Source organism: Trachurus japonicus, chromosome 9, assembly GCF_045865225.1.
Source record: "Trachurus japonicus isolate A0001 chromosome 9, Traja_1.0".
Classification (NCBI taxonomy): Eukaryota; Metazoa; Chordata; class Actinopteri; order Carangiformes; family Carangidae; genus Trachurus; species Trachurus japonicus.
Window position 1 is genome coordinate 21,883,033 of NC_140915.1, and position 18,435 is coordinate 21,901,467.

General features: G+C 38.9%; 1 protein-coding gene across 4 annotated transcripts in view; it reads right to left on the reverse strand.

Annotated features, from left to right (window-relative positions):
• grid2 (glutamate receptor, ionotropic, delta 2) overlaps positions 1-18,435 on the reverse strand; it is a 506,792-nt gene that overhangs the window by 185,552 nt on the left and 302,805 nt on the right. For all 4 annotated transcript variants that reach the window (XR_015036585.1, XR_015036586.1, XM_085786556.1 and 1 more), the window contains exon 4: positions 9,310-9,515. Coding sequence is in view for 2 of the 4 variants with exons in the window: in XM_085786556.1 (XP_085642682.1) it covers positions 9,310-9,515 (206 nt within the window). In the remaining 2 variants the exon portion in view is untranslated. The remainder of the gene's footprint in view (positions 1-9,309; positions 9,516-18,435) is intronic.

The window sequence follows — 18,435 nt, forward strand, 5'->3', positions numbered from 1 at the left end:
CATATGTTGCGGTCAGACCGTTGATTCGGTAGAAACCCGGCTTAACGGGCGGGCGGACGGGCGGGGGGGGGGCGCGTATAGGTGTTTGACTGAGGGAGAAAAAGGCGAAAAAAAGACAGAAAATGTCTCTCTATAGGCACTATATGTAGTTGTAACACGGCCCTTGCATACCACAACAGCACGTCTTCCATGTTGCAGCATCTCCGCAGAAAACACTTTTGATATCTTGAAAGTAATTTAATTTAATTTATTTTTGATATCTTGAAAGTAATTTAATTTAATTTATTTTTATTTGTGTTTTATTTATTCTTATTTATGCTAGCAGCAGTCGCCTCTTTGGTAATGTTTCAAGACCAGAAAATACTTGCTTGTGAATTTAAGAAATAAAAACAGTTGATTCTACAAAAGGAAACCAATTGGTCATTCATTATTAAGTGAAATATGTTATTTTCTCTTGTGTATTCATAATTGCTCTTTAACCAAGCAAAAATACGTTTTATCCGATTACTCGATTAATCGATGTAATTTTCAGTAGAGTACTCGATTACTAAAATATTCGATAGCTGCAGCCCTACTTCACATGTGAGTAAGCAAAGGGGTCGTACAGAGAAAGACACAAAGGACGAGAACATAAGGAAGATTGAATCTGACCATACTAAACCACACTGTCATTTATTTCCAAGTTGGAATTCATCCAATTTCCCTTCATTTGAAAAGACACTGACATTTAATCAAATAATCCTGAGATACAGTGATTCTCTATGTAAGTGAGTACTCAGAATGATTAACAATTAAGTTAGACACATTATAAATCCACACACCAAGTTATTACTGTAACTCAACCATGAAACAGTAGGCACTCAAATGCATGAAAAAGACACAATATATTACAATGACTTAAAATATAATAAAATAAGGAGATTAGGTGCTGTTACACCAGTTACTCTGATTACAGAATTTAGGGCTGTCAAAGTAAACACATAAACGTATGCAATTAATCTTTTTGATGACTCCAAAAGTTATCCAAACCCTTCCTCGGCATGAGGGTGAGTAGAAAATTTGTGAATTATCAATTTTGGGTGAAGTACCCCTTTAACGTCTCGTATTTGAGGATTAAATAGTGCATTCCATTTTTCAATCAATACGGGATGGGGTTTGTCCCGTATTTCCATCTTGAATGCAGCATCATCCCAACCGCGTTCTGTGAATACCCGTTCCACTCGATGCCATTGCTGGTTTGATCACAGACGAGAGTGGGGTAATTCAAACTCTCTTGTTTTGACAGTGTTGGTGTGAATGACTTTAAGACTAGCTGTAAACTATGTCCACAAGTGTTTTCTGTGGCGGACGGTGTCCTGTCAGATGTACTGCAGTTTCAAACAGAAAAGTAATAGGGCCACTCGTGAAAAAAAAAAAAATGAGAGAAGGGAAGTTTTTTTTTTTTCATTATGCACTTCCAGAATAATGTCGAGAAAGTCTAAATGTCAAGAGTAAAGTTGAAATATGTTAGGTTGACAACAACAAGATCAAAAATATTTTATTTGAAAACACGTGATATATCAATTAAGTATGCAGAAACCTACTCTTACACCTCGTCCTGACATACAGCAAGCAAGCGAAGCGGCAACGAAAACTCGCGCAAAGGTGTCCTGATATGCAGCGTGACGATTTTGTCGCGAGTATTCTATTGGTTCAGAATCCAAACCAATCAAATTATCGAGGGACGCACACAAACTTGTGGCGCTGTTTTGAGATTCCTGGCATTTCCTGGTTTCCGTTTTTCACATCTTTGAGTGTTTTTTCCTCTTATATTCTCCTCTCCCTGATAACTTGCTTGTCAACAGAAAGCAGCGTGTACTTATCAACCAATAAGAAGTGTTTAGGGGCGGGACACCACCGCGAAATGTTGTCCAGATAGAGACAATGCGAGCGATAATTTCAGGGTTGAGCGACAACGCTGGACGGAGCGATGTCGCTTGCGGCACGTCAGGACAGGCTGATTGAAATGTACACATTCTAATCACTTTTCCTCGCTCGCTCGCGTCGCTGTCGCATCGCTGAATGTCAGGACGGGGTGTTACACTCCAAGGAGGCATGCAATTGTCAGTTGCACTCCACTACTAATCTGATAGACCAGAGAGTAAATTTTGACTTTACTCTCGACATTTCGACTTTCTCGAAGTGCATAATGAAAATCTCCCTCCTCTCGTTTTTCCATGTGGCCCTGACACTCTTTCGTAGCTTCAGAAGAACAATATTCAAATTGCGATGTGATTCATTTATGATGGTTGAGTTGTGCAGTCGGATACATCGGCATTTGTTTAATACACTAATCAAATCAGAGACCTTTCTACTGCAGATAGTATACTTATTGGCCATTTGTACCTCACACAACTCCACTTCACAAAAGCTGGACTATCCCTTTAAATTCTAATGTATTAACTGTGGGTACATGCATCCTTCAATACTATATAAGAAAGAATAAAAGAAAATACAAGTAATATATTATTATCTATCATATTTTGTATTTTAATTGTGATTAATTGCGAATAATCATAGAGCAGTCTCGTGAGTAATCAAGTTAATTTTTTTAAATATAATTTCACAGCCCTAAATATATGATATGATATGATATAATTAATATAATATCCTACAGAAATCCCTTTTTGATTCTAACAGCTCACATTGTTTCTTACAAGCATGTATTTAAAGGCCCCTGGGACCACACTGAATCACAGCTAATTCATTATAAACTGTGGAAAATTCATACACAGGATGTTGATGAGAAAATACATATTCATCAATGGCAGCGGAGCAGGGAAGAATCACAACATCTGATTTTAGGCTCCATTAACAGTGGAAGCCTGCTAATCTCGACCCCTCAGGGATGATTGCAGAGAATGAATTCAAATGTATTTTAAAAGGTGATCAATTGTGTATGAAACCTTCCATAACCCAAAATAATGCTCTGCACAAAACGGGTTTCACTCATAAGTGAGCACATTTTTTTTTTTTTTACTATAAATAACTATTTACCATATATTGATGGCTATCTTTTCTAATAAAGAGAGATCCATACAGTCCATGTTTATGCTCACACTACAAGACTGACTGACTGAAAAAAAAGGTAAAGGTATTTGAGGTTAGACAAAATTTGTTGTGGTGGCTTTTTATTTAAAATGCCCAATTCTCTATTTCTAAGCTTCATCTGTGTTGCTTTCACTGAGTCAAAATAGATGAAATTGTGCCCTCTGGCAGCGCACTTCAGCAGAATATAGCAGAGCTGACAATGAATGAGTTGCTAGTGGAGTGCCCATTTGAAATGTGCAATCAAAACAAAATCCTCTACCAAACTCCTCCTCCCAAATTCCCACCAGTGCCTCCCTTTCAGCCGGCCAATATTCTGTCTCTCTCATTTCAATTCCTGTCTCTGTTTCTTTGAATAACAATTTATGCAATCTTCTGATAACTCACTTTTTTTTAAATTTACTGCACCAACTGTGATGCTCCTTGATAGATTATTTTACAAGACTGTCATCACTCATGTACAGGAAGAGTACAACTGCTCAATGGAGCTTTTATGTGCTGTTTGTTGGGGTGATGTCAGAATGACACCTCAAACACCTTTAAATTGTGTAAAGATACAAATGCCATTCTGACCCTGTCAAATAATGTTGGATGAATTACTATTTGCAATTATCTGCCTCGATATGAATCTTGGTGTTTGCCTTTGTATGTATCCAAGCAATGGTTGTTGCCTTCATATTCATCTTCTGTATTGAACCTAACTTGTAATTCTTGCATTAAATATGTGTTTCTTTTTTAGTTTTGAACAGGCATAGAGCAAATCTTTGAACATCAGCCTGCTCACATTCTGCAGACATTCTGTTACAATGTTGAAACTCTTTAAGAAAAGTCCTGTGAAGTTGATGTAGACAGGTTTGGCAGAATTTTCTAAAGTCTGCGGCAGACTTTCTCAGACTCTAATTTGATGATTATTGTATTGTGCATCTTAAGTCTTAAGGGATTGTGTGCTACTGTTTAAAATGAAAGAAACAACCAGAACAACAAAAAAAAGACGTTGACAATAGTGAAAACAACATACAGTAGAGAAACGGACACATTGAAAGAGAGAAATAAAGAGAAGAGAAATTATGACAACAGCTCAACAACTTTTTCAAAACACAGCTCCCAGCTGAGCCACCCACCCCGACTAACAACAAAATTCCACCCACCACATAAAATAACTTCTAAGTTCCCTCTGTTCCAAATCCGTTTTCTTCGGGCTATTCCAGACATGGGAAGGGAGCAGCATAGATCATAGGGCTTTTATAGCTCATGTCTGTCAGAGTTTGGGGAACTGTCAGCAAAATAATTAAACAGACCCGGAGGTATGATCACAGATACATATCAAGAAGAAACCTGCCCCAGATTGGTCTTACAATTAATCAAAATTCTGGGTCAAGGTAATGACACAGCCAGAAATCCAAGATATATTGATGTTTCCATGCTGGAATATTCATATTTTGTATAATATATGTAGTCAATATGCAGTCAGTCAGTCTGCTCATGTGCTGCTGACACACACACTTGTGTTTCATGTTGGGGCAATAAACGTTACATAATCTTGGACTGCTTCTGATCATAATTCAGTGCCAGCACTATAGAGTATTTTCTGGTTCTTTTCCTGCTAAAAGACATGGGACAGAGATGATAGTTGGCTTTACTTAGGCAAAAACTTTTGCAGTGGATACAGCCATATTCGGGGAATACATTATTCAACATGTCTTATACAGAATATTTTCCTTCATGTTTCATTTGCGACATCTGTCATCTCTGGAATAATCTCCAAACCCTTTGATGGTCCTTCAAGTAAGAAATGTCAGAAAATAGTCCCAAAATGGCAACGGTTTAAAATTTTAACGCTTTGAGATCAAATGGCAAAATTCATATTTTCCACTTCTTTGCATATCTAATATGAAGTGTATGTGTATATTTGTGTGACAGGAAAAGTGAGACAGAAGACTAATTCCGCCTGAGTAAATTTTGACTCTGGGTAACATTGTCTAATTTGCAGATACTAATGCTTGTATTCATATAATATCCATTCCCCTTACTTTATACTTCTTCTGCCACAAAAATGTAAAAAAGAACTGAAAAACAGATGGACAGTACAAAGTGTCTTATCTAATGACGCAAGGTTCTCTAGAAGTCAATAGTGCTGTTTTTTCCAAATAAAGAGCATGAAAAGGCTATGTAAAAAGTCATGTTATTCTCAGCTTAAGCTTGTTAAACTACACATAACACTGGTTAACATTGAACCTGCCATTACAGCAAGTCAACATGTGTAAGTTATATGCATAATTCATGGTTAGAATATGAATATGTATGACTTAATACCAGATGATTATATAATTATACTGCACATTGTCACTATTTTTGTCACTTCATGTGTAGGTGAGTCAGTATCACATTCATACACACTTAGTATATCTTAACCATGAGGAAACAAAAATGTTAACTATTATATTACTGGTCCTTCACAAGCTGAGAAAGATGAGGAATGCATTCGTAACGCCTGACAAGTAATACTTTGAAGAAGACAAGGGTCCCAGGGCAAGAAACCCACATTGCTCCTCTGTGGACATGAAGTGGGTGGAATAGGCAGATGTACCGTATGTACCAGCAAGGAGCCTCATCGGCAGCGACTGGTAACATTCACCCACATGTACTATTGAAAAAAGACAAGCAAGAAAATGTTAAATAATGCAGAAAATTAAATGAGTGTGTTCATTCTGAGAATATGTCCATGTGCATGTGTGCTGAAACGCATGGATGTGCATGGTGGAAGACGTAGTGCCGAGAATCCAATAGATGTTGAACTATATTTCCAGCTTTGCCAACATGACAACAGAGACATAAACCCCACAAATCACAGGAAAGCAAGGATATACATACTGACAATAAAGGCACAAAAAGGAAAAGATGAGCCAACGGGTTCATAATAACAACTATCTCTTATCTATCTGACGTCATGGTTTGTTCATCTGTAGATTATATTATATTATGATTATTATTATCCCTTGTTTTATTCATCCTTGACTTCCTTTTTTCCCCATTATTAACAACTCCTCACCACAGCCAGTTTGAATAGCAGGGGCAGTTGATAAGGTTTGAGCACAAAACGTTAGGGTTAGGGAGGGTGAGATTCAAACACTTATTTAATTGCACTTTCCTAATTGTATTCCATCCTCTAATCATTTTCTTGGCCTCACCTCCCTGTCTCATTCCTTGCCTTCCTGCCTAGTCTTGAAATTATGGAACAGCTTTCAGTTCACGTCTAACGTCGGGACTTAATGCATCTGGATGGGCGGTGCCTTCTGTGACAAATGACCTCACAAATAACTCTGATGGAGAAAAAAACAAACAAGGTCCCAGCAATCTCTCTCCTTCTGTCTCCACATGTCTCTCTACCTGCATGTCTCACTTTCAGTCCTTGCATCTGTCTTTCTCTCCCAAACCCCTCCTCACCATCTTACCAGAAAGAGCTAGAGAGTTCTACAATCATCAATCTTATCCACCAATCTTTACAATCTCCCGACACCTCATCTCAGAAACCCCCTCTCCACTTGATGTCTGACTAAATTAGATTAAATGACTTCTTTGTCAGCCTTCCCAAAGGAGAGAGAGAGAGAGAGAAACTACTTGGGTTCTACTCATACACTAAAATGGAGGCCGGCACTTTTATATTGTGTAACAGCTAAAGCAATTTTCCACATCTATTGTAGATCAGATCTCATAAAACAACTGAATGACTTACAATAATGATGTATTCAATCATCAATTTCTGAAAATTTTGAGCTCTTTTCACTGTTTTGTTTGGAAATCAGTGAGGTAAATCATGTGTTCAGGGAAATTGATGATCTAACCTTTGTAAATTACAGCTATTATAGCATATGATACACTTTATTTTCATTTTGCCATTAGCTGCTGGGAACTCCATCATTGAATTAGGAAAAAAAAGAAGAAAAAAATTGTAAACATCCATTAGATTATGCAAAAGCACAGGCTCATTTATATAAAAGAGATGCAATATTAACAGTGTTTAAATCCAATAACATATTTAAACAGTTTGTGTGCTCACATAAGGTTCAACACCTCCACAAAACTGCAAGAAAATGGTCATTGTTGTGCATCTTTCTGCACTTTCGTGGTCTAAAATCACTTAAAGCATGCTTAAAGATTTCCTTAGTGTGATCCAAAGGTGTGAATCCTTCAGACACCTTGTCACAGTCCTCTGGCCAGTTTGGTGTGCTCATTACAATGCGTTTCCATGCTATATTAACTCATTGAGTGCCACGCTCCTTTCCAAAGTTTTAGTCAAGTGTACCGGCAATTTAGACCATTTTTGTAGAGCCACAGTGTATTCTATATTATTCTCACCAACACATACTGTGGCTCATTTGAAAGGTGAAACTTTATGCTTCAAATGGCCACAAACCGTTTGTTTCTACGTGCCTCCGTTCCTGAGAAAACTCAAGCTAAACATGGCTGGGTTTCACCAAAATCCCTGCTTTTTTTCTAGAAAAGGAGATACAGCGTCTTTTATGAAAGGTGCGCTGTTTGTGCCTGTCGCTCTTCTGACACTCGCATTTCTGAATCAAAGGGCTCGTGTAAGATAAATATATACAACAATTGTTGTTCTATTCACAAAACCACCATCGGGGGTCACTAAACAACAATAACACAGACGCACCGTGCTGTGGCACAGCCTCTCGCCGCGGAATGTGATGGTCTCTCGGCCACAGCAGGTCGGGAACACCGGCCCCACCAGTGGTCGCGGTCCTTCTGTGGTACGGGTCGGTGCCGGCGGCCTGCTTTGGCCCAGAGACCACGGTGTTGCTCCAGATGAAGACCGGGCGGGACAGTCGGCTGAGAGCTTCCTGTTTCGGCTCCGAGCTGCTGGAGCCTCGCGAGTGACAGCGGAGCAGCTGCGCTGCATCCACATGCAGAACTCCGTTTGCAAAAGCCGAGTTATGATAAAAACTTCCAGATCATGAGCTGTCATGAGTTTTTGATCGTCATCTATTTCAGTTCTGCTCGTCGTAGAGTCCCCAAATTTACACATAAGGTGTGTTAAAGTGTCTAGTTTCATAATTTAAAAAAAAGCAAAAAACGAGAAATCTCATTTTTGGCACTCAACGCATGGGAACGAAAAACGAGAAATTACTTGGTTGGCACTCAATGAGTTATAAAGGCTAAGACTACACAAACACTAAAACATGGAAACACACATGTTCAAATACTGACTCCAACACTCTCACAGACACACAATTATACACCCCATCTCTCACTCCCCTCTCCCCCCATCCCTGTTACGCCCCCAACCAAATTAGATTGTGATTGCTCTTTCCGAGGTCACTTTTAATTAAACTGAGATGAGAACATGACACATGGGATTAAGCCCCATCCTACCGCTTCAAATTATGAATTCATAACTAATGCTGGAGCCTATGGCTTTCAGCCATGACCTCCATATCATTTATGTGTAAGAGCAAAAGGAACTCCCCTAATTGTGTTCTGCTAAGATAAAGACGGTGGTGTTGGTGTTTGGGGAGGTTGTGGAAGGGGAGCAGCTGAAACACATTTTTAAGCAAATAAACCATAAATATTATGAATGAATGAATGAATTACATATAGTATACAAAGTCGAATGTAAATTCGTATGACTGCAATGCCACGTTCAGGGCATGATGCATAACACTTCAGTGGACTTCAGAGGAGTAGTTGTTATATTTTTAGCTGATCTTGTTAATTGTTAGAGCTAAGTTGAGTCGGAGAAACATCCATGAGCCTCTTAACGTGATTAGTATATGTGTAGCAATGCAAGACATAATCCCTTCAAAACACATTTGAAAACTAAAAATACAACTGTTAAGTAAATCCAAAAATATTGTGCTGATGTGTACTTTAGTGCACCACAGTGTTTCTGGAGTAAACTGAGTTCTTATGTGCATTTTCATTTGTGACATAACTAAACCCTGACAAAGGCAAGACAAAGTCAACAGTCTACCTAATCACTTCTGCATTATTGTAGACATACTTTTTTCTTCTGGTACTGTAGATAAGATGCAGTGCTGATGTATTCAGTAAGATTAAGTTTGTCCAAAAATTCCATCCCTCATTGATTCCAGTTTTCTGCTTCTGTTCTGTGTCAAACATTTAGATCCACAAGGCTAACATTTAATAGGCTGTGAGGAAAGCCTGTTAGTGGTGTTTTGCACTTACAACCTAATGCATTTTCCTTACCTCAGTTATAAAAGCCTTGGCAGTGGCTGGACTCATGAAGAGCACGGCTCTGCGTAGTGTGTCCCTGTATCGATGCAGCTCTTCCACCCGCATTGTTCTGAACAGACTTGTGATCATCATGTTGATATTAGATTCCACCTTCTGAAGGGATACGTCCATTCCCTGCTGAGAGGTTCGGTCCAGGAAATCCTCAATACCACGGATATCTGATGAAAGAGAGACAGAGATTAAGGTGTGACTATAGGCTTGACTTTGATGGGACAAAAATTCACAAAAAAAAACCTTATTCACTTAGAGTTAGTACAAATATAAAAAGGGATCACTGGTGATTTTAAACCATACTCTATGCTGCAGTTGATTGCCATCCCTCTGTTTGAAGAGGGGCAATACATCTTTTAATTTATGAGCCTTTACTGGAAGTGATTCCTTATTTACTAAACAAACCGTTGCTAGGGACACCGCTCTGAGTTTTAGCTACTTTTTACGTACAAGTGTTTCATTGAATCACTCTATCAGCCGGGTTTGGTTCATTGTTCAACATCCATCGCAATCCACTAAACAAAATCATAACAATGAGCAGTAAAATAATCGGACTGGCACAAGAACCACTTCTCAGCATTTACAACAGAAGGACTAAACAAAAAGGTTTCCAGATAGCTTCAGACACCACTCACACACTGCACAGCCACAACAGTCTCCTTCCCTCAGGTCTGAGATACAGATCTTTTACTTTTAAAACAAAGAGAGCCATGACTAGTTTTGTACCTTCATCTATCAGATTATTAAACAGCTGATCTGACCTGGTTTGTGTATGCTTGTAAGTGTGTGTGTGTGTGTGTGTGTGTGTGTGTGTGTGTGTGCGTGCGCATGCGTGTGTGTCTATCTCTCTTTTAACATTTGTATTTATCTATTTGTATTTATTTTTGTTTAAATGTGCACTGTCGCTCTTCACAGATGAAGTTCCTAATGGAAACGCTGTGGCTGAAAACCAAACCTGCATGATCAGAGCCTCTGACCCGGTGTCACAGCTCGAGTCTGCGACACAAACGTGCCACGTACTGTAATCTCTTGTTTATGACAGATAAAGCACAAATACACACATTGTAACATGTATATATGGTAATCCATCGATCCACTGATCGAGTTTAGTTTAGTTTATTAGTTTAATAAGGGACAATGTGCAATTACATTAATCATTTAAAGGAAAAAAATGAAAAGATGGTTGCACCAGATTTAGCTCCCAGCTAATTTCCATCTGTAGTCCCTACACATAACATAAAAGTAGTAAAATACACAGAATACAAGCTATTATACAAAGATGAGGCATAAACATTTGAGTGCATTTTGTTGAAAACAAATGCACACGGCCGGGTGGAGGTTTAGCAAAACAGCGGAGAAGGAAGTCCCAATGCCGGCCACTGGCTGGTATGATGTAAACCAGAAGTCATTGTCGAACCCGTCAAAATGTCTTCAATTATTTAATTCCGACTAAATATGTTTTTTATGGAAAAGCAATAATTAGATTCTGCACCCCTCTAAGGGGCCCGTGGATGTATTATTTTTGAAAAAAATATAGCTTTTAATAAGCATTCGCCATATTCAACCTATACCCTACAACATTAAATTGACCATTGAAAATTTTACAAAGTGAAAAGCCACATACATATAGAAAGTATGCAGAGGTTATTCAATTTTAAAACATGTTTCAGCTGCTGAGATGATGCAGCATATTACAGTAATGTTTGGCTTCCACATTTAGGTGGAAAAAAAACCCAAAACGATTAGATAAGAGATTACCATTACTTCTATACTGATGATAATCAGTTTTACCCTCAACTAAAGCCAAATTACACAGATGGACCCAAAAGGACTATTTTAACAAAAATGTGATGGTCAGTCAAGTGTAATTCTGTGATTATTGATTGTGAGCCTATAAATGCCAAATCTTTTACCCTGATTATGAGACTGAAAATGTATGTGGTGCACTTTTATTACTTCAACTTCAGTCAGAGAAATGGCTCTTGTTGATGGGAAACATTGGAGAGAGTACAAATTTTGCTGAATCCAAGATATATTTCTACTGAGATGTCAAGAGAATGAATAGCCCATGTCAAAAATATTCGATTAAGACACCAAACCACTACAATTATCTCTATTAAGAGTTATTTTTGAATGATAACAGTACCAGAATACTGGTGTCAGTACTTTTACTACCTTGTCTCCTCTATACTTAATGAGCTACATTGCAGGTCAAGGTAATCCTAATTAAGGCACTTTGGTTGAGATCACTACTAATGATGTTGGAGGGTGTGTGTGTGTGTGTGTGTGTGTGTGTGTGTGTGTGTGTGTGTGTGTGTGTGTGTGTGTGTGCGTGTGCGTGTGCGTGTGCGTGTGTGTGTGTGGCTATGTAAAGCAACTATCTAATGATGTATTTGATATGGAAAACGGATGACACTGCCGTCATTGCCAGTGTCATGACTTAGTAATTAACTGGATTGATTAAACTTGTTAAGGGCCAGAGGGTTGGGGCGTTAGTGTGATTGCATCAATGCCAAAATTTGGAGGTTCAACAGCATATTATGAGGAGAGACACAATGTAACCGCATTGGTTCAAAAAGAAATTAAGATGGGCGGAGGACAAACACAATCCTGTGCCTGCACACACGCACGCACGCACACACAGATTTTAACAATATCAAGCAGGCTGTGAGTTATGAAGGTTAAGTAAGGAGATATGGGAAGATATTTGGGAGATATTTTGGACAGTTCTGTGTTTTGAATATCGCATACAACACCTTTCCCCACAGTAAGGAAATCAAGAGGGAATGTTGTCGGTTTTCAGCAACAACAATATGACATGGAGAGGAGGAGAATGACAGCAAAGTCATACTAGTGTGTGGTGAAAAGCTTGTAACTTTGTTTCCTCCCTGACACATATAGTATATAGCAGCACAGTCGCACAATGCACCTAAACAAAAGAAGAACTCCAAAGGAGAACAGCTGGGCGACCAATCTGTTTACAAGTGCATTTTCAATTGGAACTCTGTGTGTGTTTGTCTGCCTGGCCAATGCCATACATGTGCATGCATGCAAATGTGGATGTCTTACTGTGTTACCAAAACATGGAATGAGTGAGTGCCAGATTTCATCACGGTACATGGATCTACGTATACTAATCATGGATCATGGTTTACTAATTGTGACAATATTGCATGTCTCTGTGTGCCCACTGATGATAAGAAAGGTAGATGGGCAAACAGAGACAAGATGGCATCTTTAATAGGCAAACAGCAGTGCTCTAATCTGTCCTGAAGCATGGTGTTAGCAAGCAATTCAAATCTAATTACTACTATTAATTAGTAAAAATGATTATTTTTAGTAATAGTAGTAATTACTGTGAACTACATTATCACAGCCAACACAATCATCATCTCCGGTGTTCCTAATAATGCCCATCTCGACACATACAGTAACCACAAGTTACTACAAAATTAAGAATTAAGACTTATATCATGCTATATGTTTGGAGTCATATATCTACTGTATGGAAGTAGAAACAAAGTTCAGGAATTGGTATTTTCAACACTCTGCTTTGGTTTATCACAGCTCTATTTTTATGATAAACCTTTTCCCATCTTCATCATTAAACACCAGAGTAGGAAGATGTAGTATTGCACACACACAGACAAACACATGACAAACACACACAGTACACACTCCATACTTAACCAGTCTAACCAGATTTAAGCTTTTAAATTGCCATATTCATCCTGGCACTGCCACTGACATGTATAATCAATGGTGCCAAGCCAAATAAACATTTCACACTGTCTGACTTATGTCTATGGAAAGAAAGATATGTAAATTCACAGAATCAAATAGCTTTTGTCAGCAGAGCAAGAAGAATTTAAACAATGTAGAAAACCCATTGCATAGCAATTGGTTGCTCATTTTTATGCATGTCAGGGCTGTTTTATATACCAATTTTAGTTCTTACCAACACGTGCCTACAAATCAGCCGTGGCTCTATCATAGGCCTCTCTGTTGCCTGTCGTCTGTCCCCTTTGTTTGCCTACTTGTCTTGCTGACTGACTGGATGGTCGGTCTGGCTTTATTTGCCATTATCAATCCTTTCTCCACACTATCTTACAGTACAGGTTGTGTGTCTAATGCATTTACCTTGCCCCCTGTGTGAGAGGCTTAAAAACACACTGTCTCACTCCAGCTCAATTTCAATGCACTAAAAACTAAACAATGTATTTGTATATTACTTGGGTCAGCCATGTTTATCAGGGTATTTTCATACATGTTTAGCTTGGTTTCAGATAATGTGAAACAGACTCATACATAGTAGGCTATAAAATTGTTAAATGCTTTGTCTACTTTGTCCAAATATTACAGGATTTATTGTTAGTTTTTAACTAAAAAATGAACTCTCAAGGTCAGTCATGAAGAGATAAAAAATATCAAAAGCAGAAATTTTAACACAAAGTACAAAACAGTTGTATTATTATTTATAATAAATGGCAGAAGTTAGGCGATCCTAGAGTCAATGTGAAAATTAGTGATTATGTGTGAGATGTCCAATGTAACACTGTTTTATGACCAACAAAAAAAAGTCTCTCAAATGTGGACATAGCTTTGTCCAAGTTTACACAAAAACCACAAGCATCCTACTGTAATTTCTTCCGTCAAAGTTCGGTTGAGTTCCTGCTTCCTGCTGTTCAAAGGACACGGCTTAAGCGTGTACTCCCCTCTGCTGAGCGGCTCATTGACTGTCAGCTGCTTTCCATCAAGGAGCTACAGGACACATAGCGGATAAAAAGACGGGTAAAACTGCCACCGACCTTGCCCACCCAGGCAACCATCTGTTTGAGAAACATTCCTCTGGGAGACAGTACCGGTCCATTAACGCCATGATCACCCATCACCTCAACAGCTTTTTCCCCAAGCACTGTCACCTCACTCAACCACTCCCCCAAGTCTCTGATGCAAAGACATACTGTGCAGTCCCAGGCCCCTTCATCTTCATCTAATATGGATGACTGTATTAATGTTGCGATGCTATTCCCTGTTCAACTAAGTGGCTTTTGCAACATGTTTAAAACTTTTAAATGCTCTGTGTGACCCTCACCATCCACAATGTTGATTGTAAAGTTTGGTTTTCCGATGTTCTCCTTTGTTACTGTACATCTGCCTTTTACAATAAAGAACACCACAAAGACTTTAATAAAACGCTATATCTCCACTGAGGGTGATAATACTGCCTACCTGCTTAGAGCACATTCTCACAATCTGATATTATTGCTTTTCCGATGTTATCAAAGTGGACCTTAAGTGTCATTTTGCAAAGAAAGCTCAATCAACTGGAATGGTTTCCAAAATTCCATATAAAACAAGGTCGACGATCTATAGTAAGGGTCTCTTTCCCCTGTTTTTCAGGCTCCCTTCTATTCCCCAAGTCCCTAGCTCAAAGTGAAAGCTAGAGGTAATGTAGTGTAGCAGCCAACAGCACACAGGGATTTCACCTGCATGTACCGACCAGCTCAGAGGCACTCTGTCCGTGTTCAGAAACCTCCACTGTTTCCTCCCCTGCCCGCTTTCCCCTCATCCCTCTCTCGTCCCTTAGCTTTCCATTTGAAACCAACCTGTGTCCCCAGTTTGCTTCCTGTTCTTGGGCTGAATCTCATTTTGAGTGTGTGAAATTCAAGCTGTTATACCACTCTCAAGCACTTTGTCATGTGTTCTGTCTGACAATATGACACAAAAAACTTTTTCTCAGATCACAACAACAATCAGTACTTATTTCCTGAGCCCAAACATGATCTTTTCTTTTATCTTAATCAAGTAGTTTGAGCTCATGCAAATGGTATTTCTTTTTCTTGTTACTTTGCTTTATTAGCAGTAAACACTTTTTTTTCAATTTGTCAGATACGTGATTTCATTATTACTGCTTAAAAAGAATAATTGCCAAAGACACAAAGTAAAAATTGTCTGATCAAGACAACAAACGGGTCTTTGTGTAATTACTTACCTTCTACATAGAAAACTATGGGTTGATGAAGTCTGCACAAATAGGAGGATAAAATATTGATGACACTTGCACTGTCAAGAATTGAAATGGACCAAGAGTCAAAAAGAAGGTGTTAACACAACTGATACTAGACCTGATTCCTGAGTGTGGAGAAAGAGTGAACATCAAACATCTGCAAATGAGGTTCAAACTATGTAACTCCTTGGTTGTCTGTCAGAGCCTCCTTGTTCTCCCTCTTCCACTACCTCTGCTTGACTTGCAAATATTTCCCATCTTCAAAATAATAAAGAAAATACCAAACTTTAGGACTGAACGCAGTTGCATCCGACTCTGTGATTTCATGCATTTTCCTTCCTGTCTTTCTGCTTTGTTTCAACCTTCCTCTCCCTATCTGAGGCATTCAAAGCCTGGGCTTGTTACTTTTGATAGAATGACACTAGGGAATAGCCAAGCTGAACTGGTAGTGAATTTAGATCCATCCATCCATCCATCCTGGATTGCCAATTGTCCATACCATAAAGCAAGTATTTTGCTACAATGGAACCCATGCTGATATTAATTAGTTTTGTTCAGTTGGTAAGGCAAGATGGGGGAGCAGTGGGATGGGGGAGGTGTGACATTGTATCACTTTTCTATCACCTTAGAACGAGCATGATGAGTTGAGACCAAATTGGTTAGCAGAAGAAAAATGTAATGCAAAAGATGGTAGTAAATTCTAGTGTTTTATATAAGTATTGATTTTCACATTGTGGAGGCATGGTTATCTAAAGTTAAAATATTCTTGCAGTTCTTGTAAGACCCCCAAACACAACGTTCAAAGACTTAGGATTTTAATGACCCTGTTCAATCATTAAAAAAAAGAAGGAACCATAGTTGCAACTAAATTTAACTTTCAGGAGGGCGTTATGGAAAGGAGAAAGAAATATAATTTTTTGCAACTCTCCCTTATGCTATCTCCAACCCATTCTGCTCTGCTGTTAGGCCAACATCCTTATCTCTTTGCTTTGTCTTTCCCCTCAGCATTTACTTCTGGCTATCCTTATCCCTGCCCCAGGCATTTCACTGTTGTATGGCTCAAAGGCAGTGGTTCTTAAAACATGGATTGTGCCTCAAAATGGACCATGGGCCTGTTTCTCATAAGCCTAGGCCTAGAGAATTCATATCTCAGTTAAAGTTGTGGCTGAAAATGTTCAAGTACCCAACCCTCGGAACCTAAACCTAAATTTTGGGAAATTTACGTCCATATTGAAAATAAAATGCTTTAAGCCCTAAAGCATCAGTACTCCTCCCGGCTGCCTACTAGTCTGTAAATCATCTATTCCTTTAGATCTAAGTGCCTATCTCCATCCACCACTCTTGCTTTATTTTCCTCCTTCTCTTTCGCTCTTTTTTTTTTTCAAAGCCCCAGGCTTCACATTCCCAGAGTCCCCACAGAGAGCTTAACTAACACTTGTAAAAAACCAACACTCTATAAAAGGCTTGGCACCTTTTAGGCGTGCATCACCTTCCCTATCTCCTCAAATCTTCTCTAAATTTTAATCCCCCTCACACCCCATACATTCTCTTTTCTGCTTTTCATGTCCTGTGTCAAACTTCTCTTCACTTTCCTCCTCTCCCTTCTTCCTTGTTTTCTTCCATTTATAGCCTATTTTGATCTGACATTCCTATGCCTTGAGCTGCTTTGACATTGTCTAAACTGCACATATTATTTGATGATAATCAGTACTCGGTTGGTGTAAGGGATTTTAGATGCAAACGCATTTTCTTCCAAAACAAGTGCTCTGAGAGTCTAACCCCCGGTGACCGCTGGATATGGTTGTGTTGTGTTCCGACTCTGTTGCCAGAGGCAAATCTCTGCCTTTTTTTGGGCTGTACTGTACCAATGTCCACATCTAAAAAGCATGAAATTCCCCTTTGAATGTAAAAAAAATGTGTGCATTTATTGACCATTTACATGTATTCTCTGGTTTTGTTAAAAAACAATGCTATATTTTTCTTTCTACTAATATATGCAGGAAAATACAACAGTATGTAGCTAAATAAAACTGTAAATCACAAGCAGAAAAGACCTGGGTTTGAGGTAAGACTTAAGTGTGTTACATTTAATCTGGACAGAGTTCCAATTTAAATGGCCACTGCAGTTTAGCTCAACTTTGTTTTTTGAGAATTTATGGAGAAAATCCTGTCTGCTTTATGTACTGGATAAATGGTAGATACAGCACAGCCTCCTTCATTCCTTTCCTTTGGTTGTTGCCCTCTCTGTATGCTCACCACCAATTCCAACTCTACCAAAATGACCAAAGAAATCGGGTTGTCTGGGAAAAAACTTTTGGGCTATAAAATGTCTAATAAGCAGGCTGCCGTACATTTAGACTGTTATTGTTGCTTTGCTCTCCAACTGCTTGGGACATTTCACCTCCGTGTCCTCTAAGGATGAAAACTACTTCTTTCTGGGCACAACATTCTGTGAAGGTTTAACACATTGTTTTTTTTCTTAGTTGTTTTTGTGTTTATCTGCTTTCCTGGCTGGCTTTTACTCTGCCCTACCTGATCTACTATGCCTTTAGATCTCTGTCACTATCCCCTTTCTGCTTTACTATTTCTGTTTTTCCCTTATATATTCCCAATCTCTTTTATCTCGTTTTCTCTTTTGCTCTCTGAACGATTTTACTCTGGAGGAGACAAAGCTAGACATGACCTCCGTGTATAAAGCTTGTAGATCTTTGGTGTTTGGCTCATGAGTGTACCTGTTTGCCTCCATTCCTCTGAATCTGCCTTTATCATCAACTTTCCCACGTCTCGCTTGGCATAGCTTTTATGTATTTTTCACCTCCTCTTTCACCTCCCACCAGTCTTCCCCCCCGTGGCGTCTCTGGGCTTCACTGCCGTTAAAAAAGATATCCATCTAAACATTCATCTCTCATCACTCTGTGTTCTCTTTCCCCTGTCTCTATAAACAACTTCATGCTCGTCAGTTTCGTCATGCTCTCCCCTCACTTTTATTCCTCCCTCACTCAATTTTGTCCCTTGCAATTCAGATATGAGTCAAATGTGGCAGCTCATCACTTCCAGGTAAGGTCTAGGCAAACAGC